This window comes from Camelus ferus, chromosome 13, assembly GCF_009834535.1.
Source record: "Camelus ferus isolate YT-003-E chromosome 13, BCGSAC_Cfer_1.0, whole genome shotgun sequence".
In the NCBI taxonomy this organism is placed as follows: Eukaryota; Metazoa; Chordata; class Mammalia; order Artiodactyla; family Camelidae; genus Camelus; species Camelus ferus.
In genome coordinates, this window is record NC_045708.1 from 16,245,120 (window position 1) to 16,272,405 (window position 27,286).

Here is a 27,286-nt window from a genome sequence, read left to right on the forward strand (position 1 = left end):
TGGTTTGGGGGTCAAGGTTATCCTAGCCTCACAGAACACATTGGATGACTTTCTCATTCTCTGAAAAATGTGTAAGTTCAAGATTAAGGCTTAATAAAGCTTGTGAACGCCATCTGGCTCTGACATCATTTGGAGTCAGAAACTCCTGAATGCCAATTCAATTTTACTAACAATTTGTATTTCTTCTTGAGCCGGTTTGGGTAAATTTATGATTTTCTAGAAAATTGTCCCTTTCACATACATTTTTCAGCTCTGCCTCTCATTGGCTGCATTACCTGGGAACTTTTTTTTTTTTTAAAACAACTTTATTGAGGTTTTTAAACAACTTGATTTAAAATTCACTTATTTGAGGAACACAATGCATTGATTTCCAGAAATTTTATCAAATAACTACAACCAATCCCATAAATTGGTTTTAGAACACTTTTATATGCTCCCTATAAGATCCCTAGGTCCATTTGTAAAATAATAGCTTTATTGAGATATGATTCATAGAGCCTACAATTCAACTACTTAAAGTATACAGTTCAATGGTTTTTAGGATATTCATGAAGTTGTGCACTATCACATCAATTTTGGAATATTTTCATTGCCCCCTCAATGAAACCCTGTACCCCTTAGCAGTCACTCCCCTCCCCCTTCCTCCAAAGCCTAAAGTAACCACTAATCTATTACGGTCTCTGTAGACCTATTCTGAAAATTTCATATAAATGAAATCATATCATATGTGGCCATTTGAGTCTGGCTTCTTCCACTTGGAGTATTTTCAAAGTTTATCCATGTTGTAGCATGTATCAGTATTTCATGTCTTCTTACTTGCTAAATAATGTTCCATTCCTATACGAATATACTATATTTTATTTATCCATTCATCAACTGACAGACATTTGAATTGGGCTATTATGAACAATGCTGCTATGAACATTTGTGTGCAAGTTTTTGTGTGGACATGCTTTCAGTTTTCTTGGGTGTATACTTAGGGGTGGAATTACTTGGGTTGCGTGGTGGTTCTGTGTTTAACCTTTTAAGGAACTGTCAAAATTTCCCCAAAGGGGCTATACTATTTTCTGTTCCCATGGCAGTGTACAAGGGTCCCAATTCCATCTTCACCAGCACTTTGCTATTATCTGTCTTTCTGATTATTGCCATCCAACTAGGTATGAGGCGGTGTCTCGTAGTTTTGATTTGCATTTTCCTGATGGGTGGCTAACGATGCTGTGAATCTCTTCAGATATTTAGAGGTCATTGTGTATCTTCTTTGGAGAAGTCTATTCTTATCCTTTGTCCATTTTTCAGTTAGGTTATTTATATTTTTATTGAGTTGTAAGAGTTCATAGTCTGGATACAAGCGCCTAATTAAATGTATGATTTGCAAATAGTTCCTCCCATTCTGTAGGTTGTCTTTTCACTTTCTTGATGATGTCCTTTGCAACAAGAAAAGTTCTAAATTTTGTTGAAGTCAAATTTATCTATTTTTTGTTGTTGTTGTTTCTTGTGCTTTTGGTGTCATAGCCAAGAAATTACTGCATAATCCAAGGTCATAAAGATATATACCTATGCTTTTTTCTAGTTTTAGTTTTAGAACTTATATTTAGGCCCTTGATCCATTTCAAGTTAAATTTTGTATATGATATGTGTAAGAGGTCCAACTTCATTCTTTTGCATATGGATATCCTAGTTGTCCCAGAACCATGTGTTGAAAAAAATTATTCTTTACCTATTGAATTGTCTTGGCATCGTTGTCAAAAAAATCAATTGACTGTAAATGTGAGGGCTTATTTCTGGACACTAAATTCTATTCCATTGATCTATGTCTAGCCTCATGCTTGTCTTGACTACTGTATCTTTGTAATAAGTTTTGAAATTGTGAGGTGTGAGTCCCCCAACTTTTTTTTTTTTTTTTTTTTTTGAGATTGTTTTGGCTAGTCTGGGTGCCTTGGATTTCCATGTGAATTTTAGGATCAGCTAATCGATTTCTGCAAAGAAGGAAGCTAGAATTTTGATGGAGACTGTGTTGAATCTGTAAGTCATTTTGGGGAATATTGCCATCTTAATAATAGTAAGTCTTCCAGTTTATGAACACGACATATCTTTTTATTTATTTTGATATTCTTTAATTTCTGTCAACAATGCTTTGTAATTTTCAGAACATAAAATTTGTACTCCTTTTGTTAAATTCATTCTTAAGTATTTTATTATTTTTAATGCTATTGTAAATGAAATTGTTTTCTTAATTTTGTTTTTTGGGTTGTTCACTGCTAATGTATAGAAATACAACTTATTTTTGTAGTTTTATATTTTAGTTAGTTTAATATTTTTGAATGGATTCTTTAGGATTTTCTCTATACAAGATCATATTATCTGCAAATTAAACTATTTTTCCTTCCTTCCAATCTGGATGCCTTTAATATTTTCTTGCCTACTGTCCTGGCTAGAGCCTCTAGTACAATGTCGAATAGAAATGAGGGAGTAGCCATCCTTGTCTTGTTTCTCATTTGGGGGAAACGCATTCAGTACTGCACCATACGTAATGGTGCTAGCTTGGGTTTTTCATAAATGCTCTTTATCAGGTTGAAAAAGAAGTTTCTTTTTATTCCCAGTGTGTTGAGTTTGTTTTTTAATCATGAAGAGGTGTTGAATTTAATTAAATGATTTTTCTGCATCTACTGAGATGATCATTTTCATCCTTTATTCTACTGATATGGTGTATTACATTAAATGATTTTCAGATTTGAAACCAATCTTGCCTCCCTGGGATAAATCCCATGGTATATAATCCTTATTTATAAGTTGATGAATTTAATTTGCTAGTATTTTGTCGAGGATTTTTGCATCTATTCAGAAGAGCCCTCATGCCCATTTGCAGTTAATCTCATTCCCACCTCCAATCTCAGGCAACCATCAGTTTACTTTTTGTCTCTATAGATTTGCTTATTCTGGTCATTTTATACAAATGGAATTAACAACATGTGATCTTTTGTGACTAGCTTTCTTTAACTTAGCATATTATTTTTGAAGACAATCTCATCCATGTTGCATCAGTACTTCATTCCTTTTTGTGGCTGAATAGCATCCCACTGTCTGGATCAAGTATTTTGTCTCTTCATCAGTTGATGGATATTTACATGTTTCCAGTTTGGGGCTATCATGAATGATGCTATGAACATTCATGTACAAGTCTTGTCTTTGCATGGACATGTTTTCATTTCTCTTGAGCAGACACCTAACAGTGGAATGACTGGGTCCTATGGTAGTTTTACATTTATAATATTGAGAGACTGCTGAACTTCAGAAATGGCTGTACCATCTTATATTCCCACCAGCAAAGTACGAGGGCTACCTCGGAACTTATTTAAACTATTAAAGAGTGTTTCTTCATCAAAAAAGTGGTGATAATATTAACACAGGTTTCATAAAGTGAGCATGAAATGAAATTCTCATGTGTGAAGGACTTAGCATGGCACTGGATCCAGACACACATAAAGGCTTAAAAAACGGCATCATTTTTGTTCCTTCATCTATGCTAATGTCTCACACCTCAAACCTTGCTTTGCTTACCTGGATGGGATTGTCTCCATGCCCTCCATGGAAGCTGACTTGTTGGTGCTGATTTCCAGGCTCTTCTCATTAATCAATCCCCTGTGGTCTAACAGGATCCCCCAGACCTAGTCCCTTGATCCTACTGCCTTTAATGTCTGTGCCAACCACTTTGGCTCAGCAGGCTTTCCCAGGGCAAGAGTTCCAAATGGGGAGAGTTGGGGCAGCAGGCAGTGCTCCATGATGCCACCCTTGTCTGCTGGATGTCAGGACAGAAGGCATTAATTGCTCTGCTTGGAAGGGAGGTCTTCCATCCTCCATATGCCCTAACTCCAGGCTACTCCTGTTTACCCTTTAGGATATAATTTGGGCATCACCTCCTCCAGGAAGCCTTCCCTAATGACCACCACCTCCACCTCCAGCTCCTATAATGTATATTACTACAACTGTCACATCATTTTGTAATTATATTTTTATATGTCTGTGTCTTGTGAGCATCCTGAGGATAGCGGCTATTCTTACCCACTTCTGTCTCCCTTGTGCCTAGCACACAGCATGCATTCAAAAACCCGTAAGTAACCATATCCATGTACAAAGTCTTAAGTTATATATTAGCGTCAAGGAAAATTCTACAAAAAAAAATCTGAACTGGGCCTTGAAGAATAAACAGGAGCCTGCTCAGGTGAAATGGAGAGGAGGAAAATACGTTTTTTCAGGAACTGACGAAGAAGTCCAGTGTGGCTATGGGTGGTGGGAAGCAGTGGCAGTGAGGCTGGAAAGGTAGGGTGAGCCAAGTGAAGGGGCACTTCCTCCTGAGGGGAGGGAGGAGCCATCCATCAAGGAGAGGAGTGACATGAGAGCTGTTTTAGAAGGATCTCTCCAGATTAGTGGAGGGAATGGCTCTCAAACTTCAGCTGCATTAAAACCACCTGGAGGACTCATTAAGACACAGATTCTGGGTCTCACCCCTCGAATTTCTTATTCATGTCCGGGGTGGGACCTGAGAATACGCATTTCTACAAGTTCCCAAGTAATGCCGGTCTAAGGGCCCCACTTTGAAAACCACTGATTCAGAGGGGATGGAGAAGGATGGGGAGCAGTGAGAATATTAAGGAATCCATAGAAACAGCTCAGGTGAGAGGTGATGGAGGTGGGGCAAGGGCTCACATTTTAGATCAGGGTGCTGCTAACTTCTCACCAATAAGTGTCTTGTTGGTGAGAATTCAGGCACAATAAGCCAGTGTGGGAAAGGGAGGCTGTTTCCGGGGAGAAATCAGTCAGTTGGTCAGAAGAGTCCCTGCCCTCACAACCTGGGAGGATCAGACTCACACTTGGTAATGATCTTCAGAAAGCACAACAGAGACAAGGCACCCAGAGTTGACATTTAATGCCCAATCGTTACCACACAAGGGTGTTCACACGGTGCTCATCAAGGCAGGACCCAGGGTGAAACCAGAAACGAGGATGGAGGTAAGTGACCCGTATGGAGTCCCAGCACAGGGACCAGGTTCCCTCTAGACACATGTGCCACATACAAGGCTTCTTCACTTACCCAGGAGCCAGCAGGGTGGCCGGGCTCTGGTCACTGAGGGTTCCCGTGGGAGAACAGGGTCCCAGGATGAGGTGGGGAGCTCGGAACACAGTGATGAGAACCAGAAAGCTGCTTGCAAACAACCCCAAAAGGCTTTCGCTTCAGACGCTTTAAGCCACACAAGGCTTGGTCGCGGGAACACCCACACTCACTAAAGACTAAATATAGCACAAAACTGAGGCTGAGAACACTCAGGGAGAGAAAATAAGGTCAAAACCACACTAGAGCCGCTTTGACACACGCCACCCTCCTCCTCCTCCCTGCATCCGGGCAGGTCAGACCACAGCACGGCCGTGGGGAAGGGACACCACTCTGGTTTTAAGAAATCTCTTCAAATCTCCAACTCTAATGAACAATTTAATGCTACTGGGTTCCCTGGAGCCTCTGAGCCTTGGAGGCCCCTGGGGATATGAGTGACATGGGGGCGCTGCTGGAGGTGCTGGGAAATTTCCTGGTAGAAATAATGTACCTCAGAAAGAAACTGTTCTTTATTCTACTCTGGTTTTAAAGTTTACCGGTCCCCTGAAGGCAATTCCACTCAAAATGCTTCTTAAAGCACCTGATGGAACCTGGGTGGTTTCAGGTGTCACTGGCAAGAAAGAGGCACCAGCATGTTTCCTACCCTGAGCCTGAGGCTTGGTCTGGGTGGTCCAGCCCCTGGGCCAGGCCAGGTATGGAGGGGACAGAACAGGAAGAGGTAGGGGCAGCTGCCCTGGATATCGGCCTTGGGCCCAAGGGGCAGCCCTTCTGTCTAGCCTTATGGCTGGGCATTTGGGGAATGAGATTAAATTCTGGCGAGACTTCACCATTAAATTCATTGCTGGTGGGTCCTGACAGCCTCTTCTTCCTTTTCTCTTACTTCTAGGAGAAAGCTCTAGACAGAGGTCCAAGGTATAGAAATCAATTATCTCTGCCCTCAGAACTGGTGCGTGGCTAAACGGCAGCCCAGCGGAAACCTCACAACAGCACCGCTGTCTCAGGCCCCACATGCCCCAAACCAGATCCCAGGCAGCACCCCCTTCCCCTACCTAAGGGCCAAGGTGGTCCCTTGGCCCTGGGCACATTGGGCTTCAAAACAGCCTTCTGATGAGGCCCGTGGGAGTATTTGGGGAAGGGAGACCAAAGGCACCTCTGTAAAGCATACAAAATTAGCACTGTTTAAAGAGCGGGGCATCTGTGATCATTCCTGAGAGGGTGCTAACTTGGGGACCCAGGAAGTTGAGCAAATGACAAAGCATGACTGTCCACAGCTGGACATTAACTCATATTGGATCCCGCTCCCAAAGAAGTCCACTTTCCAAACTTCAGATGCCAGTAGATCAGCTCAGGAACAATTCCATGGAGCCAACCTCGTATCTGAAACCAAATTAATGCTACAAACTTAAAAAAAAAAAAGTGCTGCCCAGCTGAGCCCTTGAGGGAACCAAGCTCCCTGAGGGTGGGTGGTGGGTCTCTCAGACCACCACTCCTGGCTGCCTCTCTCCAGAAGGCACAGCCTGGTTCAGCCCAGAGCACCCCCACCCCAGGTTGGGTTGGGGAGGAGAGCTGACCCCCACACTTAGCTGAGTTACAGGGACAATGTTGGACGGTCAAGCCTCTGGGGGGAGGGGATGAGGCCAAAGACCTTCTCAGGACCCCAAGCCTGAAGAGGAAACCAGAAACCATCTCCCCATTAGCTGCCAAGGTCTGGTCTGCAATATAAGACTCTTCCCTGTCACCCCTTCAGCACTCCTGTGACAAAAGGAACCAACATGCCATCAAGCCGTGGTCACTTCTGTCCTTGGGGGTCTGTGTGAGAGCTGGGGGGGAAGGGGAGGCCCTTAAAAAATCACTCCCTTCAACAGATACAGCAAAAAAATCCTTCCAGAAAAGGGAAGGATGATACCTGCAGCTACCAGAGGTGTTTTCTGGAAGCTTCTTGTCTATGGCAGGGCTGCTTCTGCCTCCCAGGTCCTCAGTGTAAAACAACTCCTGTCCCAGCGAGAGGCAACAATGGAGAAAAGGTGCCCCTGGCAGGGTTATAGCTGCTCCCACGTTCCTGCCCTGTTTCCCCAGGGGCTCTTCTGGGCTGACTCCCCGGAGGATTGTTCTTTACATTCCAAGGGGAGGGAGAGGTAAGGAATTCCATAGGATGAGGTCTGCTCCTGTTTCGCCTGGGCGGGGGCTGGCTCCCTGGAACCAGCTCTGGGACACAGGAGACCAGCAGTCCTGCAGCCCTGCTCGCTAGCATTAGGCGGCCCAAGTGCAATTAGCATTCCAGCAGGCTGGACAGCCCTCAGAGGCCCTGCCCCTGCTGCTATGGGGAATCGGGGAGGTGGCCTGGGCCCCTGGGAGCCCTGGCCTACCCTTGGACAGTGGACGGCGCTACGGCGCTGGGCCTGTCTGAGGAAAAAAAACTAGGAACTAGAACTACCTCCCTGCTAAAACTCAAGGAAGGCAAACAAACAAAACTCAACCTGAAATAAATACAAAGGCATTAAGTGCTTCTTGATAAGTTGAGGGTCCTAACTGCCCCTCACAAGGCAGTGGCACGGCCTCTACTTGGACCCGGTCACTTCCCCTGTGGCCCTTCACGTGAGAGGTCAGAGGTCAGAAGACTGGCTGGACCCTCCCAGGCCCAGCTCCCATTAGGAAGGACAGGACCCAACCCCTGATAGGCTCCTCACCCATATCCTCCACATCCCCCTGGACAGCGGCGGCCGGCGGGTGGGTAGGAAAGGAAAGGGGGTGTCCCCATACCCTGAGGGGACCCTCATGTCCCCTGTCCTGTGCAGGCAAAGGGCCTGTCGGTCTGTCTGACAGGAGGTAGAGACCAGGCAGGACTGCTGGGGGCAGGCAGGGCCATTCAGTTAATCAGCAGGTCCCCAAGGTCATATGAGTCGAAGAGGTCACTGATGCCCTCCCCTCCATCCAGGCCCCACAGGTAGTCGTCCTGATCCAAGGGCGGGGAGAAGCTGATCAGAGGGGAGCTGCACGGTAGGGTGGGGGACAGGAACTGGTCCTCGGTCTGCTGCAGGAGTGGGTGTGGCAGCTCCAGCATGCTGTCGGTGGCCTCCAGGGGGACAAGGGATGGCAGGGGCGGCAGCGGGACCTGCTGGGACGTCAGTGCTGGCGCTGGAGGCAAACAGACAAGGGTTATGCCTGATGCTGGTGCCGAAAGCCTCTGGTCAGATCTCCAGAAACAAGAACAGCCTCCAGTTCCCCGGACAGCTGTGTACTCTGCCTGTCTTTCCTACCCTTCCCTGCATCTAATGGCACAGGGTCACCTCCTTTTCCCGCACCAGCTCCAGCAACTGCCCTCATTCACCCACACTCTCTCCCTTCCCCTCTCCTGTCTCCAAACCCACCTCCACCTTCTATATTCAACTATGTCCCCTGGCATCACCAAGGCCCTGGCCCCTGAAATCATTTTCTCTTTCCTGTCACTCTCCCAGATCATTCCCATCAACACACAGACATCCTCTAACAACACCGAGCTTTAAAAAGCATCCTTCCCTGACCTCATGACTGTCTCCAATTACCAGCCCATTTTACTGCTCCCTTTCACAGTGCATTTCTCAAGAGTTACCTATGCTCACTCTCTACTCCCCACCACTATTCACTCCTCTACCCACTCCAACCTGGGCTCCGTCCCCACCATGCCACTGAACCAACGACCCTGCGTTGCTAAATCCAATGGTCAGTTCTCTGGCCTCATCCTCTTTGACCTTCCAGCAGAATCTGATGCAGTTGCTCACACCCTTCTTGAAACATCTTCTTCACTTGGCTTCAGATGTACTAGATTCTCCTGTTTCCTTTCTTATATCTCTGGCTGCTTCTCCTAGGTCTCCTTTCCTGGGTCCTCCTTCTCTTCTTCCCAACTTCCAAGCCCTGAAGCCCAGGGCTCCATCCTCAGATGCTCCCCTCTGGCTGCACTTCTTTCTCCCCAGGTGATCTTAGCTGGCCCTGGGGCTTTAAATCCCTCTCCAGACCTACTGCCCCCAAGTGGACGCCCACCCTCGGGGCTCTGGGCTCCTGCGTGACTGCTCCTGCTTCACCTCTGCTTGGATGTCTGAGCTACACCAGAACTCAGCCTGTCAAAACCAAGCTCCTGATCTTCCCCCAAACCTGCGTCTTCCCCCATCGTATTGAATGAACCCCCTCCCACTCAGTTGCTTAGGCCAAAAAGCCCAAGAACCATCTTTAATCCTGCCGTCTCCCCTGCACCCAATCCAGCAGCAAGTTCAGTCAGCTCTGCAGCCAAATTAGCCCTCTAAGCTGCCCATTCCTCTTCAGTTCTGCTGCTTGATCCTGGCGCCAGCCCCCTCCTCTCTCACCGAGGCCCCTGCCCGAGCCTCCTTACCATTCACCTTGCTTCGACTCTTGGCCCTTGCAGTCTGAGCTCTGACTTAAAAATGGCTTAGAATAAAATCCAAGTTCCAGGCAGGACTGAGATGGCCCCCGCATACCTTTCTATTCTCTCTCCCACCTGCCTCTACTGCTCACACTCAACCTCTCCAGACACACTGGCCATCACCGATTTCTCAGCACACCAAGCTCATTTCCATTTAGAGGTAAGGAGGTGAATTTCCCACACAGGGATGTGGAACCACTGGATATCTGCTGCCAAATATACTCTGAATCTCACCCAGAATTTCACCATTTGAGTCGTTCCTTACCAACCAAGCATTGCTTTGAAAATACAACCATGCTGCTACGCCAGACCGCCTGAGCAATCTCTCACTAGTGTAACTCTGGGCAAGGGACAATGTTTGTAGACCTCCATTTCCTCATCCCTAAAATGGGGATGATGATACCTGCCTCAGGTGTTGAGAGGCTTACATGGGAAGTGCAGGTAGACAACAGCTGGTCTGCAGAGACCCCTCGCTGGGTCTGCCAGCTGCCCTTCTTAAAAAACAAAAATAGCCCCTGTTTACTAAGGGCTTGCCCGGCCCAGCTCTGCTCTCAAGGAGAGGCCTGTTTCACCTCCTCAGACACTCAGGCAGCCCCGAGGGAGGCACTGTTGTTACCTCTGCTTACAGGTGAGGCAACTGAGGCTCAAAGAAGCCAATTAAATGTAGCATTTGAATAAAAAGAAAATCAAATGTTGCAGAGGACTGCAGGTGTCAGAGTTAAGACGCCTGGCTTGGGAGCAAGGAAGAGGACAGCCCCTCTCACCCGCTATAGGACCCAGCACTTCAGTTTTCTCACCAGGAAAAATAGGGCCCACCTCACTGAGTTGCTGGAAGCAGCTACTAAGATATCACACGTGAGAGTCTCTCCCTCTTTTCTTTCTCTCTCCCTCTCACCCGCCGCCTCTCTCGCCAGAAGAGAACTGCTCTTTATAACATCTATGCCCCAATCACACCCTGAATGGCTCATATTCACTTAAATATCTCCAAACCCACACATAGTACATGATCAATTCACATGAGCTTTTTTAAAAAGTCACATGCACACTGTATCATCACCTGAAACCCACCCAATAATCATGGAGTTTCAATGTCTCCATTTTAGAGATGTGAAAACAGAGGCTCAGAGAGGTTAGAGCGACTCCCCCACAGTCGCCCAGTCACAGGAGGTGAGGCGCAGACTCAAACAAGTCTCCCAACTTCAGCTCTAGTGCCCTCAGCCACGTTTAGGTCTACCTCAGAATGTCACAGCCCGGAGGGATGTTAGATGACTCCTGTTCAAACCCCTCCCATCACAGATGAGGAAAACTGAGGCCCCAAAGCGTTAGTGATTCCCCTGGTGGTGCCAGAACTAGGATGGAAACTGGGTCCCAAGACTGGAGTGGCCTCCTCTTTGCACGTGGCCCCTGGCGCTCAGACCTTGGGCCAGAACATGCTTCATGTGCATATATGCATGTGTGTGGGTGTTTACCTTCTGGAAAACTTCCTCCTGCTCTTTTCAGCAGGTATAACACTCAGAGGCCATGTGGCAAGGGTGGAGAGGGGCAGCAAGGGAGTGGGCCCCGCACAGAGCTGGGTTCTGGGCTGGCCCCTCCACCAACTGTTCTGTAAGCCTCTACTGCTCTTGGGCCTCAGGCTCTTGACCTGTATAACTGAGGTAAAAACTTCACCCTTGCTTATGCAGTAGGTCCCACACCTCTGCCCAAGGTCTCAGAAGACAACCGAAGGTTCTGACTCTGGAGAGCTGTGCACACGTTGACAGTGGATCGAAGAAGCAGAGCGCAGGCAGAGGAGGAAGGACAGGGTGGGGCACAGGTCTGGGGTGGGAGATAGGCACTGGGAGGTGCCCAGAGGGACAGATGGCTGGTGGAGGGACAGCCCTGGTCCCCAGAGCAGGTCAGGGGCACAGGAGAATCACTAGAGGAGAACTGGGAGTCTGGGCTCTTGTCTAAGCTCTGCCACTAACTTGCTGTGTGACCTTAGGGAAATCACTTGCCCTCTCTGGGCCTCAGTTTATTCATGTGTCAAATGAAAGGCTGAGTTACATCATGGGTCAGCAAGTTTCTGTAAAGGTCTGGATAGTATTTTAGGCTTTGCAGGGCATTTACGGTCTCTGTCACCCTACCCCAAGCCCCCAATTCTTTAAAAATATGAAAATCGTTCTTAGATCATGGGTCATATAAAAACAGGCCAGATAGTTTTATTAACCCTTGAGTTAAAGAAATGGAAGCGTCAGCTTCCCCAATGAGACAAGGAATGTGCATGTGCTTTATAAAGTGTAAAGTGCAACGCACACGTGTGGGGGGAGGACAGTGTCCCTGGCTGCTGGGTAGAAGGCAGGTACTCAACAAATGATGATATGGAAGAGGAAACTCCAAGGCTGGTCACTCTTCCCACCTCCTGTCCCTCTGGACAGAGGGTCTTACCTGACGATGCCATGGGTTCTGTCATCCCAAGGTTGGTGCTGCTGCTGGGCTGAGCAGAGTCAGGGCTGGGGCTGAGGGTGGAGGTGGAGGGGAGGGGCTCCTTGGAAGGACTGTCGGGCTCCTGCACCTCTTCTGGGCACAGGTAGACTTCGATAGGCCCCTGCGTGCTCTTCAAATATATCTGCAGGTTTTCCTGGAGAAGGGAGAGAGGCCAGGTCATGGCTCTGGGCAGCCGGACGCTTCCTCATGGATCACGAGGCTCCCACCACTCATGCCAGCAAGCTCAGCTCCTGAACTGGGCACTGGGGCCGGCCCCATTTGGTAGATATCTGTCTGGACCCTCGACCTCCTTCTTTTAGGGAGAATGCCTTGATTTTTCTTTGGGAAATCACTCTTCCTCTACTCTCAGGCCTGAGCTGGTATCATAAAAGCTATCTTTACCACAGCCAGGGGCGAGCCCACCTGGGGACGGAGTTGGCCCAGAGAACAGAAGAGTGAGAGATGGCAAGTGTGAGGCCGACTTTAAGTCAGGGTTTGAGATCTGCATCCAGCCTTGCCTACGATCTCCAAATCTTCCCCTGGACCTGTCACTTGGTTCCCCCCAGGCCCTCTCAGTTAAGCCAATTGGACTTGGCTTCCTGTTATCTGTAACCAAGAGACTCGGATACCTGGCCTTCCCACCCGCCTCCTCCCTACCCCATACCCGCAGCTTAAGGCACAACTAACTACACACATGCCATTCTAGCTGGTGTTCAGGTCTCCACACCCAAGCTCTGGCCATTCCTCTGCCTGCCCTTACTTCACCTGGCAGAGAGCCTATTCATTCTTTTTTTTTTAATTATTATTTTATCATTCTTACTTCTAATGGAGGCACATGGGAAATGAACCCAAGACCTCGTGCATGCTAAGCACATGCTCTACCAATGAGCTATACCGAACCCCTGATCCTATTCATTCTTTAGGACTCAGCTTAACTGTCATCACCCGTGGGCTCTTCTGCCAACTGTCCTTTCTCCAGGCCCTCAAAGCATATCTTCAGTCTATAAATGAGAGCATCACTGCTTGCTTGCTTGGGTCTTTTTCCCACAGGTCCTGAGCCCCTCCAAGGTGATGGCAGGGCCTTATTTATGTTAATTTTTTTCCATTAAACAAATTATTTCTTGAGCCCTTATAAGACTCTGGGCTAGGGGTACCACATGGGTGGAACATGCTTTTGTGGAGGTTACATTCTAATAGACGAAGCAGAACATAATCATGTAATCACCAATATATCTCAGCAAAAAGAGGTTAAACGTGATGGAAAAGGACAGGTGGTTGTGAAATCTGGGGGGTAATTAGGGAAGGCTTCCTGAGGAGGTGATGTTCAGGTTGAGACCTATAGAATGAATAGCAGTAAACCAGGCAGAGAGACGGAAGAGTATTTCGCTGAAGGGAACAGCATATGAGAAGGCCTAGTACTAGGGTCAAGTTAAGTGTGGTGGGGAAACTGCAGGCAGGTCAGCATGGTTGCAGTGAAGACAGAACAGGGGCAGCATGAGAGAGGAGGCTGGTGAGGTCAGAGCACAGAGGGCCTCAAGTGTTAAGAACTTTGGTCTTTAACCTAGGAGAGCATGGTTAACACGAAAAGATTATTGTGAGTACTAACCCCACTGAGTGTGGGTACATGTGGGCACATGCAAGGGAACGCAGGGGCTGGTGGGATGAGGGGAGAAATCAGGAATACACATCTTCTCAGGCTGGTACCTGATCCAGCTTCCACCACTTCTGCCCTGGCTCGGAGACCATCGTCTTGCTGTGGCCATCAGCATGGACCCAGGAAGACTGGGACTGGGCTGTACCAGGGATGGAATCTGCAGAGCTGCCCGGAACTTTCCTAACCCTGCTCTCCACCAGGTGCTCGCCTCTCACCTCGTTCCTGTCAGGCACTTCCAGTCTTGTCTGCGGAGGGGCCTTGACAGCGATCACCGTCTGCTCCTTAAAGTTGCCCACAGCACGGATGTCCTGGTAAGTCACATAGGCCAGTGTAGGGGCAGGAGAGTCAAGGGAAGTGACTGGTCAAAATTCAAACCCCCAGCCTGCCAGGAAGAGATCTAACCCACCTCTCAAAGCCTCTAAACATCTCTTTCTCATTCCTTATGCAACTTATAAATAACCCCAAACTGTAACCTGTTCTTTTAATATCATAAGCTAACTTGGATCCCTTTAGAAAGAAAGCAAGTGGGGGTGTAAATCATTAAACAAAAAAATACTGCCTTATATCAGTTTTTTACATAAAGGCTTCATCTGCCAAGCTAGATTATTAGCTCTGAGAAGGTAGGAAAAGGTGCCTTATTTCTTTCTATTTCTCACAATGCTTACCATCCTTCCAAAAAGGTCAATCCAAATACCAATTACACGGTCAAAATGTGGGGAAAACGTAAGAAAAGCCATTGCAAAGTCTATGCTCTTTGACCTCATCGTTTCAATCCTAAGAATCTAACCCAGGGAAATAAAAAAACTTGGGAAAATGTTCTATACATAAAGATATTCATCACAATGTTGCTTTTATAAAGGCAGAAATCTAGAATCGATCTAAATGTCCATCTCAGGTCTTAACAAATCAGAGTGGTCTGAGTAGGACATTCTCAAGCCCTTTAAAATGAGGTTAAGCCATATGAAACTGCTGTTTTTAGAAGTAAAAAAAAATGGTCCAGTATCAGCAATTTCATGTGGATCAACCAAATAGGAAGGATATGTAACATAAAAACCATCTATGGTAACATACTAAGTGGAGAAGCGCAGGATAAAACCTTATGTGCAGCAGGTACACGCTGTATTTAAATAACACATACCCTGTGCATAATTAAGGAACGATGGCTGTGTCAAGGCGGCAGCTTTCTTTCTTTTCTCCATTTTCCAGATTTACAGAAATGTACTTGTCTTATTTTTATAATGAAAAAGTAACTTCAATAGACATGAGAGGAAAAGCCACTAGGGAAGGAAGGACAGAAATGCCAGAACCCTAGGGTGGGTCGGTCCTAGCTGGGAGGTACTGCACCAACTCTGGATAGTTATGAGCCTACGACAGCTCCCCTGCTCCCGGACCCCTTATCCCCAACCAAAGAGGATATCTCTTGTTGGCCTTGTCCTCCGTCAAGTGCTTGAAGTTCAGAGAACAGCTCTGGATGAGCTGGTCCAAGGCCTGCTCCATGCTCATCAGCTCCTTCAGCTCCCGCCCCAGCTGCTGCTGCTTCCCCGGCCGAGTGGGGTCTTCAAATAGTCCCCTGCCTCTGGGGACAGAGAATTCCTCCAGCGTTAGTCTCAGCCCACATCCAGGGACCCCAATCCCAGGGCTGCTGTGCAAAGCTGCACAGATGGTATGGACAAAACCAGGAAGAGGCCACTCAAATGGCCTACAGTGGTGCCTTCTAGGTTGTACAAATCAGTGGTCCTGCCTAGCTCCCAGGGAGCTGCCAGGGATTGGAACTTGAGGTTTAAAAGAAACAAGTCAGGGCCTGACCCCACTTTGGGGGGGGCTTTCAACTCTATCTACCCTGTGCTCCAGGCTTCCCCAGATGGTAGAGAGCTGGAACGACTTCAGTCCTGATTGCTCCGCCTGGGTTCTTTTAGAGTTCACGCCAGGGGCTGCAGGTCTGTTCTTTAAGACTATAGAGTTGAGAAAAGGGTCCGGAGTACTTATATCTCAGAGCTGAAAGGAGTCAAAGTAACCACAGCTCAGATCCCAGGGGACTTCCCTAAGTTAGGAGAGGGCAATCTTGGAACCCCTGACTCAAGAGAATCTGGGGTCCTTTTAGCCTTTACATGTCCTAGAAATCATTCTCTGTCCCCGCCATGCTTACCTAATATTCCCTCAGCATACTCCTGCTCTTCCACCCATCTCTTAAATACATTGGCTCCACTCCCAGCATTTAAGCCTATTGGATTGGATGTTGCCCTTGCTTCTCCCCGCCAGCACTTGTGCCCATTGGATGTTGCTCTCAGGCCCGCCCTTCCCCCCACCCCCGCATTCACAACTTCTGGATCTTGCCTCTGGTTCTGCGCATGTGCGCCCCCTGGTGCCGTCGGCCCCACCCAGGCACTCACACCCACTGGATGTTGTTCTTGGCCTTCTTGCGGATGAGCTGGATGCCCTCCAGCACATTGGTGATGTCATAGATGCGGCGCTTCTGCACATCCAGCACCTCGGCAGCCCAGTTCAGGTCCAGGACCCCATCCTCAGACTCGCTCAGGAGGTAAATGAACTTCTTGGTGAGCAGCCCCAATGACGTGTCATAGCGAGTCTTTTCCCCGGGGGACTTGGGGGCTGAGGAGGAAAGGGACTCAGTCACTGCTCAGAGAGGGCCCCCTGCGGAACCTCTTCCATTGACCTGGGCCCACTAAGTATCCCTCTTCACATGAGCACCCACTTGCCAGTTTACAAAGCACTGAGAGGGAGAGGGTCATTCACCACCACTGTCCAAACAGGGAATCCAATACCTAGAGAGGGAAAGTGACTTGCTGAAGGTCTCACAATCGGGGGTAGAGTCAGGGCTGGAAACCAAATATTCTAACTCCTGGTTTGCACCTTTCCACCAAAGCTCAGGGCAGCCATAACACCACCACCAAATACTTACTGTGTGTAGGTCACTGTTCTAAGCACTTTCCATATACAGCAAATTTAATCCTTACAACACCCTATAAGTCTGGTGTATAACCATCCCCATTTTACAGATGAGAATACTGAGACAGACTAAGTAACTTGCTCAGCTCACTCACTTATAAAGTGGCAAAGCTGGGATTTAAATCCAAACCATCTGGTTCCAGAGTCTTCCTTCCTAACCATTACCCTTTCCTGCCATTATGTCAGGAATTTGGAATTAGGGTAGGGAGGGAACAATGAGCTTGGATTTGAGAAAATGTTTATAGACTTGCTTTTTCTCCCTTCCAATTTTGATATAATTGACATACAGCACTGTACAAGTTTAAGGTATAGACTTGCTTTTTCTTTCTATCTGTAGCCCAATGATTATCTGAGAGGAATCAGTCCTATTATGTCACATGTGGCAGGTTCATGAAAAGGTCCCTTTCTTAATGAAGTCGATGTCACAAGACCACATCTCAGCTGCAGCATCTTAAACCACAAGAGGACTTTTGCAATTTAGTGACTTGCAAGTCATATAGCAAGTTAGTGGCCAAACTATTTCTGGAAACTGAGTTTTAGAGAGTCTCAGATTCCTCTGGAAGGGGACTTTAGAACCTCTTAATATACAGACAAATACAGGCAAGTATTCGGCACACACACTGATTTGTCCATTTTTGCACCCATGGCAGACATTACTGATTGATTAGCACACTTAGGATCCTTTAATAAAGAGCTCTGGGCAGCCTCTAGCAATCAATTGGAAAGGAAACTTTCATGCTATTCCTGATTTAGCTGGGCCTTGTTTTACAGATGAGACAACTAAGGTTCACAGAAGAGGAGCGATCAGTCAGGTCAGGGCAGAGCCCTGCCCAGATCCCCAAATTCCAGACCATCATGCTTCCAACCCAGTCACAAACCTTCTTCATTAGGTCTCTGTCTCCCCAAAGTATTGTTCCTCCCTAACACAGTTGCTTGAACTCCCTCTTTAAGCGGAATATTGACAGAAAATATCAAGAGGCAGACATTCCCTCCAACTTAGCTTTAGGAAGGCACTATGTGTGCAGCCTCTGGATCTTAAAAAGCTTCACTTCCCTTTCAATCACTTATTTACCTGTCTGCATGTGGGAGAAAGGCCCTGGTTAGCCCCCATCACTCTCTGAGCTGGATTATTTCTTTTAGAAAAGGTCAGATCGAAGTGATTTCAAAACTTTAAAAAATAGTAAGCTGCCAAATAAAATGCCAGTCATCACGTTTAGATCATGAGAGCGATGTATAGTGTGGGAGGAGCCATGCCAGACCTGTGTGTATGGGTTCTGGTCCTGACTCCACTGACGAGTCGTGTGACCTTAGGCAAGTCACTGACGCTCTGAGTCTCCAGCTGCCTCGTCAGTGAAATGGGGATAATCCCACCTCCTGGCAGGATCCAGTGAGAATGCACAGGAAACTGCTTTGTAAACCAGAAAGTGTGCTACAAATATTAGTCCTGGTGATTTGGGCAAGGCTGCTGTCCCCTGCCCCTGCCCACCCCACCCCCGTCTCCTGAGCCTGCCCTTAAATGCCCCATTGGCGTGGCTTACTTTTGGGGCTGGGGAGGCCATCCACTCTAACGCTCTTCCCCTTGGGGGTCCGGAATTCAGGGACTGCAGGCCTCCCGATCCCCTCCAGGTCCAGCTTCCTTTTGGCCTTGGGGAGAGAGGGGAGAGAGAGGTAGAGTTTGAGCATCGTTCCTCCCCCGACCCGGGGCCAAAGCACTGAGGCCCCCAGCAGCCACCTCCTGCCTCAGTTTACCACCAGTCCTGGGTGAAACAGCACTGTACCTGGTAAGGAAATTTCAATGACCCAAAAAGTGAGCTCTCAGGGGAAGAAGTCCTATTTCTGGGGGCACACAACACTCCCGTCTTTGGGGGCCCAGGCACTTGAGACTACTAAAGCCAGTCTGGGTTTTAAACTCAGGGTTCCTTAGTAACAGGCCCCAAGGTCACTTCTACATCTACCCCGCCCCCAACCCCTCCACTCCCAGGAAGGAGCCGGTGGGGCCTAAACCACATCAGGCCCAGGAGAGCCCCTCCCTCCCAATGCCTGAAGCAGCTGGCCCAGCCAGACCGAGTGCCCATCACAGCCTCACAGCTGGCCCTTATCAGGGTGGGGCTGGGCATCCACCCAGACCCAGGGCACTTCCTGGCTCAGTGCCACACCCCAGGGAGGTGCCCACATGAGAAGCAGTGCAAACATCCCCCACCCCCATGTTTGGGCTCCAGCTCAAGAGCCCCAGGCCTCCTGAATAGACTTTATTTGCCATTCTTTCTTTGCTGAGAGGGGCAGACAATGAATCCTTCCCCTGTGTCTTAAGGACAAGCAGCTGAGGTCCCCCTGCTCCCCCTCCCTGTTCCCGCCAAGCTTGGGAAACACCTGCTGGGGAAATCAAACCACAGACCCATCTGCTCCTCTCCACCCCACTGCCACCCGGCCTCAATTACGCCCAGAAGCTGCACTGGCCCGGAAGGGGCCTCTCTCCTTGTTAGGGCTGGGCAGAGGCAGGGTGGAGGCACCGGGGCATGGGGGCACTGGGGCACAGGTCAGAGGCCTGGGCTTGAATCTTCACGGGCTCACTGTGTGACTTGGGGAAATGCTCCACATCAAGGAGCCTCAGTTTCCTCCTCTATAAAATGGGGTAGAATAGATCTACGGCAAGGGGCCGTTGTAAGGATTTAAGCAAGACAATCTTTGTAAAGTGCTCAGCCTGTGGTTCAGCACACAGTAGGTGTTCAGGAAATGCAGAGTCCCTTCCCAAAAATCCAATCTTGGCTTCTTCCTTGACAAACTATTCTGGAGGTCACTGAGACCATTTCCTTCTTCTGCCCTTCCCCCAGTCACCCGGACACCCTACGCTGATGGGGAGAGAGGCTTATTTTAACCTTTGGTGGTGAGGTCATGCTCAGCAGGTCTGAGACTTCTAACCGCTGCTGAGCACAGCTGGGCTGACAGGTGTGGGAGGTGGTGATGGCTCTTCCTGCTGTCCCAGATCTCTTCCCCCAGTTCCTGCCTCCTTCAGGGAGTCTTCCTGGACTGATTTGAGGAGCCTAGCAATGAGCCTCTCTTCCACTCCCACCCAGACCTGGACATAATTACCTCCTTGCTTATTGCTCTTGAAGTCTCTCTGGAATATTCCTTTTCTAATCTCCCAGCTGGTGAGATGCTAGATTCTAGGAAAGGTGACCTGATCTAGCCCCATCTTGTCTATAGAACAAGTCCCAATCATTCGCTGAGACCTTCTACCTGCCTCAGACCAAACCCCAGCATTCATCACCTCACTGAATCTTTCTAACACCACGAATCCCCATTTTACAGCTGAAGTAACTGAGACCTGGTGAGGTCCAAGGTCTTTATCAATCCTGATCAAGGTTGTCCAGCCCAGGATCCTGCATCCATCCCTCAGAAGGAACACCAAGGACAGGGAAAGGAAAAGTCAGGCTGAGTTCTACCTAAGGCAGAGGTGGCAGCCCAGTCTCTCCCCAACCCCACTCACATCCCCCACTTGACAGAAGCCAGCCCCTGCTGAGCTCACAGAACACAACAGGAAGAACCTCACTACCTGCAGAGCAGGGAGGAGGGGAGGACCTTGAACAGAGTACCTGTGCTGGGCCTACACTTGTTCATCCGTTCTACCTCAGTACGGCAATCCTTCTTGGCAGACAAGTGGAGACAGAGAGGTTAAGCCACATGCCCAAGGTCACACAGACAAAGGGCAGAGTTTGAACTCAGGTCTGTCTGACTCAAAAGCCATGTATCAGGCTGCTCAGCTCCAACCCACGCACATTGCCCAAGAATTTGCAGGAATTTGAGCCAGGGCCTGGCTATGCCTACCTGCCCACATCACTTTCCTTTACACACACACACACGCACACACACACACACACACACACCAGCCCTCTCCCTTTTCTTGCTCTCCTTTGCCCTTATCCTGTGTTATCGGGATCCCTAAGCAGCAAAGTGTCCCCTTCTTGAGGACATCTCTCTGACACATTCGAGCACTGCCCAGAGAAAAGTCAGCTCATGGATAAACCTGAGCCCGCAGACCAGAAGTAGCAAAGGACAAGCCCAGGAGGAGGGCCAAGGAGAGGCTGAGTACAGGCCTTGGAGTTGGAGCTGCCTGGGTTCCCATCTAGGCTTGGTGAGCTGGGCAAGTCCACTGACCTCTTGAGCTCCATCTGTAAAATGGGGATGCTATGCTCCCCACTACCGAGGATGCGGTGAGAGTGCGGCAGAGCCCGTGCTCACACAGGGATGGGGAGCTGCGGTCGCTGAAGCAGCAGGGGCACTGGCAAGGGGAAAGGTCCCAGGTGAGCTCAGGAGTGCGGGAGATGTGCCGAGAGCAAAGGCCAGCTCGGCTCTAACCTGACCCTCTCAGGCAGCCCCTGGGCTGTTTCTCACAGGCCTGCCAACCTCAAGGGAGACAAGCAATGCTCCTTCAGCCCTAGAAGTGAGAAGGCCAGAGATCCCAGACATACCTGCTATGGGCAGCAAGGTGAGGAAACTGGGGCTCAGAGGAGGGGAAGTGACCTGGCCAAGGTCACACAGGGAGTGGAGCCAGGTCTCTCCGAAGCTCCAATTCCTAAGAGAGATAGTGGGGGTAGGAGCCAGTGTAAGGAGTTGAGAGCCTTGCTTCCAGATCCCCGCTCTGCCTCCAGGTAGCCTGGGAGGGACTCGCTGCCCTGCCTCCCGAGGCCTACATTTCCTCATCTGACCCGCCTTGTAGGGTTTTTCATTAAAGTCTTCATTTTCTTCCATGGTCTCAGAGGATATTTGGAAAATACAGACAAACGAAAAGGAAAGAACTCTGCAGAATCCCACCCTCTTCACAGGTTCCTGCAGGGATGACACAGAGTGAGGCCATGTACCCCACCAGCTGGTGTAGGGACTCAACCAAGAAGCATCCCACGCCTTCTCCAGAGGTGGTGGAGAGCACTCCAGCCAGGGAGCGAGGAGACCTGGGTTCCCGCCTTCATTCTGCCATTGAACTTGGTTGCCATCCCAGGGCAGTGCCTAAGGTCCCTTTAAACAGCAGCTCCCCAACAAATCCTGCTCACCCTGCACTTTGCAGTCTGGCCACAAAGCAAGAGGCCACACCCAGGGTTAGGTTTGGAGCTGCTCCAGGTCACACCCTGTTAAAATGAGTAAGCAGGGGGTCAAGACCTGCCCACAGGGTTGTGGGGCACGGGGCAGCTGGGGACTGACAGGAGAAAGGGCTCTGGGCCCTGGAGGCCTTTAGGGTGATCTGATGTAAGGAGACTCTCCTACTTCTTGGCCTGGGACTTGGACAAGTGATATCACGTCTCTGCTCAGTTTCCTCATCTGTAAGATTCCTCTGGTCCCAGGCATCTTGACCAAGATAGCGAATGTGAAGAGTGCCAAGCAGTGCCTGGCACACCAGAGGCATTCAGTAAAAGAGAGTCATTCTTGCTGTGATCTCTGAGCCCCTTCGGGAGGGAGGTACAGACAGATGCACTTGGCTCCTCTGGGAGGGAAGCAGTTCAAAACCACAGCTGTTACTGAAACTCTGACTAGTCGCCTGAAAGCAGCTGGCCAGAGGAGAGAATGGGCCCACCACTGAGCCCCCTCCCTGTGGGCACCCAGCTCCTAATCAGGCAGGACTGGAGAAAGTCAAGGCTGCAGAGAAGAGACTAATGATCACCTGCCTTGTGGGTTAGACACCTCCCTGTACGACCTTGGACAGGTCACATGCCCTCTCTGAGCCTCAGTTCCCTCCTGCAATATGGAGCTACTAATAGCACCTTACTTCACAGGGGGCAAAACTGCTTTAGGCTGTAAACTGCTGAACAAAAGACAGATACAAAGTCCTGGTTTTCTTTGGCTGCTTGACCTGTAAAATAGGAATAGCACTCCTGCCTCCTTCCTCCTAGTTGTAATAATGTGCAGGAAGGGGCTCTGAAAAGGTTAAAGCCGTGAGCATGGGCAAAGCATGATTCCCGTAGCAGGGAGTGGGGAATCTGCCTACAGCCAGAGACAGCTGGGGGCCTGTGCCTGCTGAATGATTAAAGTCTGATCAGATGCCTCTGGGGCAGAGCGGGTGGTCTATCCCCTGTACCTGAACTAAATTCACCACTTACAACAAAGCAAACCTACAACATCCCCGTTTCCCCACCCTGGAGCTTGCTCCTAAAACACAGGACCTGGAGCTGGAAGAGACCTGAAATGAGTTAGTCCCACAGCTACCCCCCCCCCACAAACACACACACACACACACACACACACACACACACACACTTTCAAGAAAAGAAAACTGAAGCCCAAATTGGGGCCAAGACTGGTCCAAGGACACAGTGTATTAGTGGCAATCAGGACAAGAAACCAGGCTCCCTAACTGCCACCCCCACTCCCTCAGGGCTCTTCCCACTCCACCCCTACCCTATGCTTGTTTCGATTCTCATGGGCTCCAGGAATTCCACTCCCACAAAACACACCCTGTGCCTGGTGCCACCACACTTTGGGCCCTCCCTGGCATGGCCTGGGGGCTTGAAGAGGGAAGAGTCAATCTGAACAGGAACTCCAGGGGGCTGCCCCCAACTTGCACCTGCTACTGGCTGTCTGGGATGGAAGACTGGGCCTGGGGGAGGACCTAGGGCAGATAATGGGGAAAGAGTTAGCTGAATGGAAAATTTGGAGTCTCAAAATTTTAAAGTCCCCACAGTGTCCCCTAAGAGACCTGCCCCCTATTTTAAAGTCCCCACATACCCCAGGCTCAGCTCAGTGCGGGAACCCTGGACAATAGCAGGTGCCCAGTACTAGTTTCTGGGCTATAAACAATGAATGAAAGAATGAATGAATGACAGCAAAGTTGATTCCATGGCCTTCCCCAAGGTCACAGGGTGCACTGGGGGTGGTGGGTTGGGTCTCCACACTCCTGACCCAGTGCTCATTCCATTCTGCTCCAGGGGATGAGGTTATTTCATCCCAAGTCTGAAAATGAAACGCTGTTCTACTCAGCTATTGGGGGCAATGGGTTGTTCTGGAAGCTGAAGACTCCCCTTCTCCCTCCCCAGACTCGACCTGCTTCACTCAAACTGGGTCTCTGGCGCCCATCCCGCCTCTCCCACACCCGGAAAAGCAGAGAAGGAAGCGTGGGTGTGGAGGGTCCCCAGCATTACCGGCAGCCGGCCAGCCGGCACGCATCGCACAGCTTGACCCTCAGGTCCGTGGGGGGTGGCGTCGAGGCAGGTGCCTGGCGCTGCAGCCGGAGGCACAGTCTGCGGGTACAGCTGGGTGTAGTAGGTGGTGGTGGCCGGGCAGAGCTGGGGGCTGCTGAGGCCAGGCGACCACAGCTCGGTGGGGCTCATCGCGGGCAGCCCCTTGGGGGACGGCCCGGCGGCCGGAGCCAGGGCCCGGGGCCCTCGCAGCATGGCGAGCCCAGCCCCCAGCTCCCCAGCCGGGCCTGGCGCGCCCGCCGACACCGGCGGGCTCCCGAGCCCGCGGCGGCTCACACCGCCCGCGGCATGGCGGGGAGGCCGGGGGAAGCCGCCAATGGAGCGCCGGCGGGGCAAGGCCGGACCCTCCCCTCCTGGCCCGCCGCCGAGCCGGGCAGCGCTTGGAGATCGCCGCTTGGAGATCGCCCGGCGGCGGCGGCACGGCCAGGGGCTGCTCCGCCCCGAGGGCGGCCGCGACCCGCTAGGGCCCAGTGCCCCCAAAGGCTTCGGCGCTTGGGGTCCGGCCGGCTCCGGGGAGGGGTTCTCTGGGGTGGCTGCGGGCCCGGCAGAAATGCGATGCTCTCGGACGGGGGAGGGGGACTGATTGCACCGACTCCCTCTCGCCTCGCTCTCGAGTCCCTGAGCTTTTCTCTGCTTCTTTTTTTTCTTTTTTTTTTTTTAGCGCGAAACTGCGTGCCGCGAAATTCGGATCTCCCGCGGAAAATGCCGCACTTCGGTTGGTCGCTGCAACAGGGACAGGCTCCACCCCTCAGAAAGGACCCGTCCCCAAGGCGGCGATTGCAACACGAGCTTGCTGCTTAAAGGGGCCACCACACCTGCTGTCGCCTGGCAGAAAAACAGACTGCGACTCCAACACAGCGCAGAGACAGCCGCACTCTGGGGACTGGGCCCGAATTCCCTGGGGTCGGCGCGGGGAAACATTTTGGCGCGGAGTTCTGACCTGAGCCCCGACCCAGCGGTACATTGCCCAGGCCCCAGACCTTTTGGTAGTCTGTATTATAGCTCAGCTAACATATAGGTATTTACATTCTTTCCCCCTGTAAAACGAAAGCCAGGAACCTGTTCTTGGCAACGGGGCGAGAGGCGGAGCCTAACATGTATATACCTCTTCATAGGGAGATACATCTATTAAGTGCCCACAGTTGCCAGGTAATTACGTCTTATTTTATTTAATTTAATCCAACAATCCTCAGAAGAGGAATGGCGGTCTTCGTGATAAAGATGGACAGTCTGAAAGTCTAGGTGACTTGCCCAAGTTCACACAAAGAGCTTCAGTGACTTGAGATCTGGTAGTTCAATCTGGGACAGGTCAGCTCCTGATCCTTTGTTTGTTCCAATAAAAGGCTCCTCCCCCACTCTCCCAAGTTGTGCTCACCCCTTGCAGGCTTGGGTAGGGGTCCAGAGTGCAGAGCTCTGACCAGTTCACAGTTGTTTCCCCAGAGCCCAACACTCAGTAAATATTTGAACATCTCCAGGTTTCTCCTAAACAATCCTTTTGTCACAGGTCTTGCCTTCCTCACTGCTGATGATCCACTTAAATTCCTCACCTCTCCAGTTTAGAGTGGCCAAGGCTCAGAGAAGTGACCTGGGCTAGTGAATGGCAGAGCTGCTCGAAGCTGCCGCTGAATTCCAGGTCTGCTGAGTCCTGCCTGATGCATGTGATTTCTATGCAAGTCTGAGCCTGGCATTCAAAGCACTTCAGAGTCAGTTCCCAGCTTAATACCTCATCCTCGGATTTTGAGGATGAGGTAGCAATAACGCATGGTGATGAAGAGCTCAGACTTTGCAGAATACCCAGGCCTAGTCTAGTCACTTTACTTAGCTGTGTGACCCCAGGCAAGTTTTGTAAACTCTCTGAGCTTGGGTTTTCTTATCCCTAGTAACACTCACCTCGTAAGATTGTGGGGAAATCTCATGAGATAATGCATGTCAAGCTCTCAGCACAGAGCCTGCTTCATAAGGAACCTCAAGACATGGCAGCTGTGGTTACATCTCTGGCCTTATCTCTAGGACACAGGCCCCCTTTACTCCAGTCTACACATTTCACTTGTCTTTCATGGTCCAGTTTATTTATTTTTTTAAATTTAATTTTTTTTTTAAGAAATGGACTTTATTGACCAGCAATTAAAATCATTTGAATATGTATTTTACTATGTGACTTCTTGTGAGATGATCAATGTGAAATAAAATATTAATTCTTATCTTTTGCTTCAATTAATGTCTTCTTAATCCAATTCTTCATTCTTCCTTCAAAAATATTGTACCCCACACTTTTGAGGCAATGAGGAATTTTTAACGACCACAGCTAAGGACTTGAACATTTCATGTGCAAATATTTTATGCTTGTTACATGCAGTTGTGCTCCTAGTGGTTTTCTCACGGCCATCCTCTATGACAAGTTTTTGGAAAACATTTATCATGACAACCTTCATTCACCTTGAACTTAGAGGTTCTGTTACACCTTGAAGAGCCTGGTGACAGGCCTCCAGGAGTTGCTGCCCCACCCACACGGCTGATGGTACCTCCAGTGCCTTCTTCCCTCAGGGGCCACATGGATAAAAGCTTTAGGGCCCAGTTTAAATGTCACCTCCTCGGGGAAGCCTTCCTTGCCTGCCTCCCCTCTCCTGGTTAGAGGGTCTCTTGCCCTCTTCGGACGCTTCATGCGTTCTGCCTCAACAAACAAGGCTTTGTTTTCATGCCTTGTTTATCTGTTAGGTCCTAAGCTCCCTCAAGGGACTGGGTGGTATCTCTCTCTGAATGCCCCTCAGCATCTAGGGCCTGGCTTCACATGCAGAAGATGGGTAATAAATATTGATTAAATGATTCACTCATCTTCCCAGCAAACAGTGGCAGAAGCTAACGAGATCTGAAGTCAGAGGTTCAGCTGGCCCCGACTTAAGTCACATTCTCCACTTCCCAGTGGGGAGCCACTGGACAGCCTGCTGCTCACATCACATCATCAGTTTCCTCAAGCATCAAACACTGATAATGCTTCCACTCGGCCCATTTCACAGGACTTGAGGGATATTATTAAAATGATGATGGCGATGATGATCGTTAATATTCACAGAACCTACTGTGTGCTGGGCTCCAAGCACTTGGACATTGCCTCTGATCCTCACCCCTCTGAGACAGGCACTATTATTATCCCCATTTTACAGATGAGGGAACCTGGAAGGAATTGTGGAAGAGCAGGTTTGGGAAAGGAGCAGGGCCCCAGGGCCAGGAAGGGAAATGGGGGTGGCAGGGTGGGGCTGAGATGAAAGAAAGGAGCCAGCAAGGGGGCTGAGAGCCAGCTCTCTGCACCTGAGTTTCGGGCTGGCTTTAGAGTTTCACTGCCTGGGAACTAATTCCTGCAAGAGGTGTGGGACACCGGTCTGCCTTCTGTTTCTCTGAACTTGAATTCCTGCCCCATCCATTCCTGGTGTTGTATTCTTAGTCAGTGGGCCAGACCTTTCTGAGCCTCAGTTGACTCATCTGTGAAATGGGAATGGCAA

At 49.7% G+C, this 27,286-nt stretch overlaps 1 protein-coding gene across 1 annotated transcript; it reads right to left on the reverse strand.

Moving 5' to 3' along the window:
- Positions 1-4,898: 4,898 nt before the first annotated feature.
- On the reverse strand, positions 4,899-24,525 carry E2F2 (E2F transcription factor 2). The gene is made up of 7 exons (XM_014557939.2): positions 23,733-24,525; positions 18,144-18,249; positions 16,029-16,248; positions 15,056-15,214; positions 13,854-13,968; positions 11,946-12,138; positions 4,899-8,242 (listed from the first exon to the last, which is right to left on the reverse strand). Exons 1-7 carry the CDS (start codon positions 23,982-23,984, stop codon positions 7,974-7,976), a joined length of 1,314 nt encoding a protein of 437 aa, XP_014413425.2. The 5' UTR covers positions 23,985-24,525; the 3' UTR covers positions 4,899-7,973.
- Between the last annotated feature and the right edge of the window lie 2,761 nt (positions 24,526-27,286).

Coding starts and splice junctions, on each gene's coding strand:
- E2F2 (XM_014557939.2), bottom strand. CDS start 23,984: ATGCTGCGAGGGCCCCGGGCCCTGGCTCCGGCCGCCGGGCCGTCCCCC. Junction 18,250..23,732: donor TGCCGGCTGGCCGGCTGCCG/GTAATGCTGGGG, acceptor TCTCTCCCCAAG/GCCAAAAGGAAGCTGGACCT. Junction 15,215..16,028: donor AAGAACAACATCCAGTGGGT/GTGAGTGCCTGG, acceptor CTCTGTCCCCAG/AGGCAGGGGACTATTTGAAG.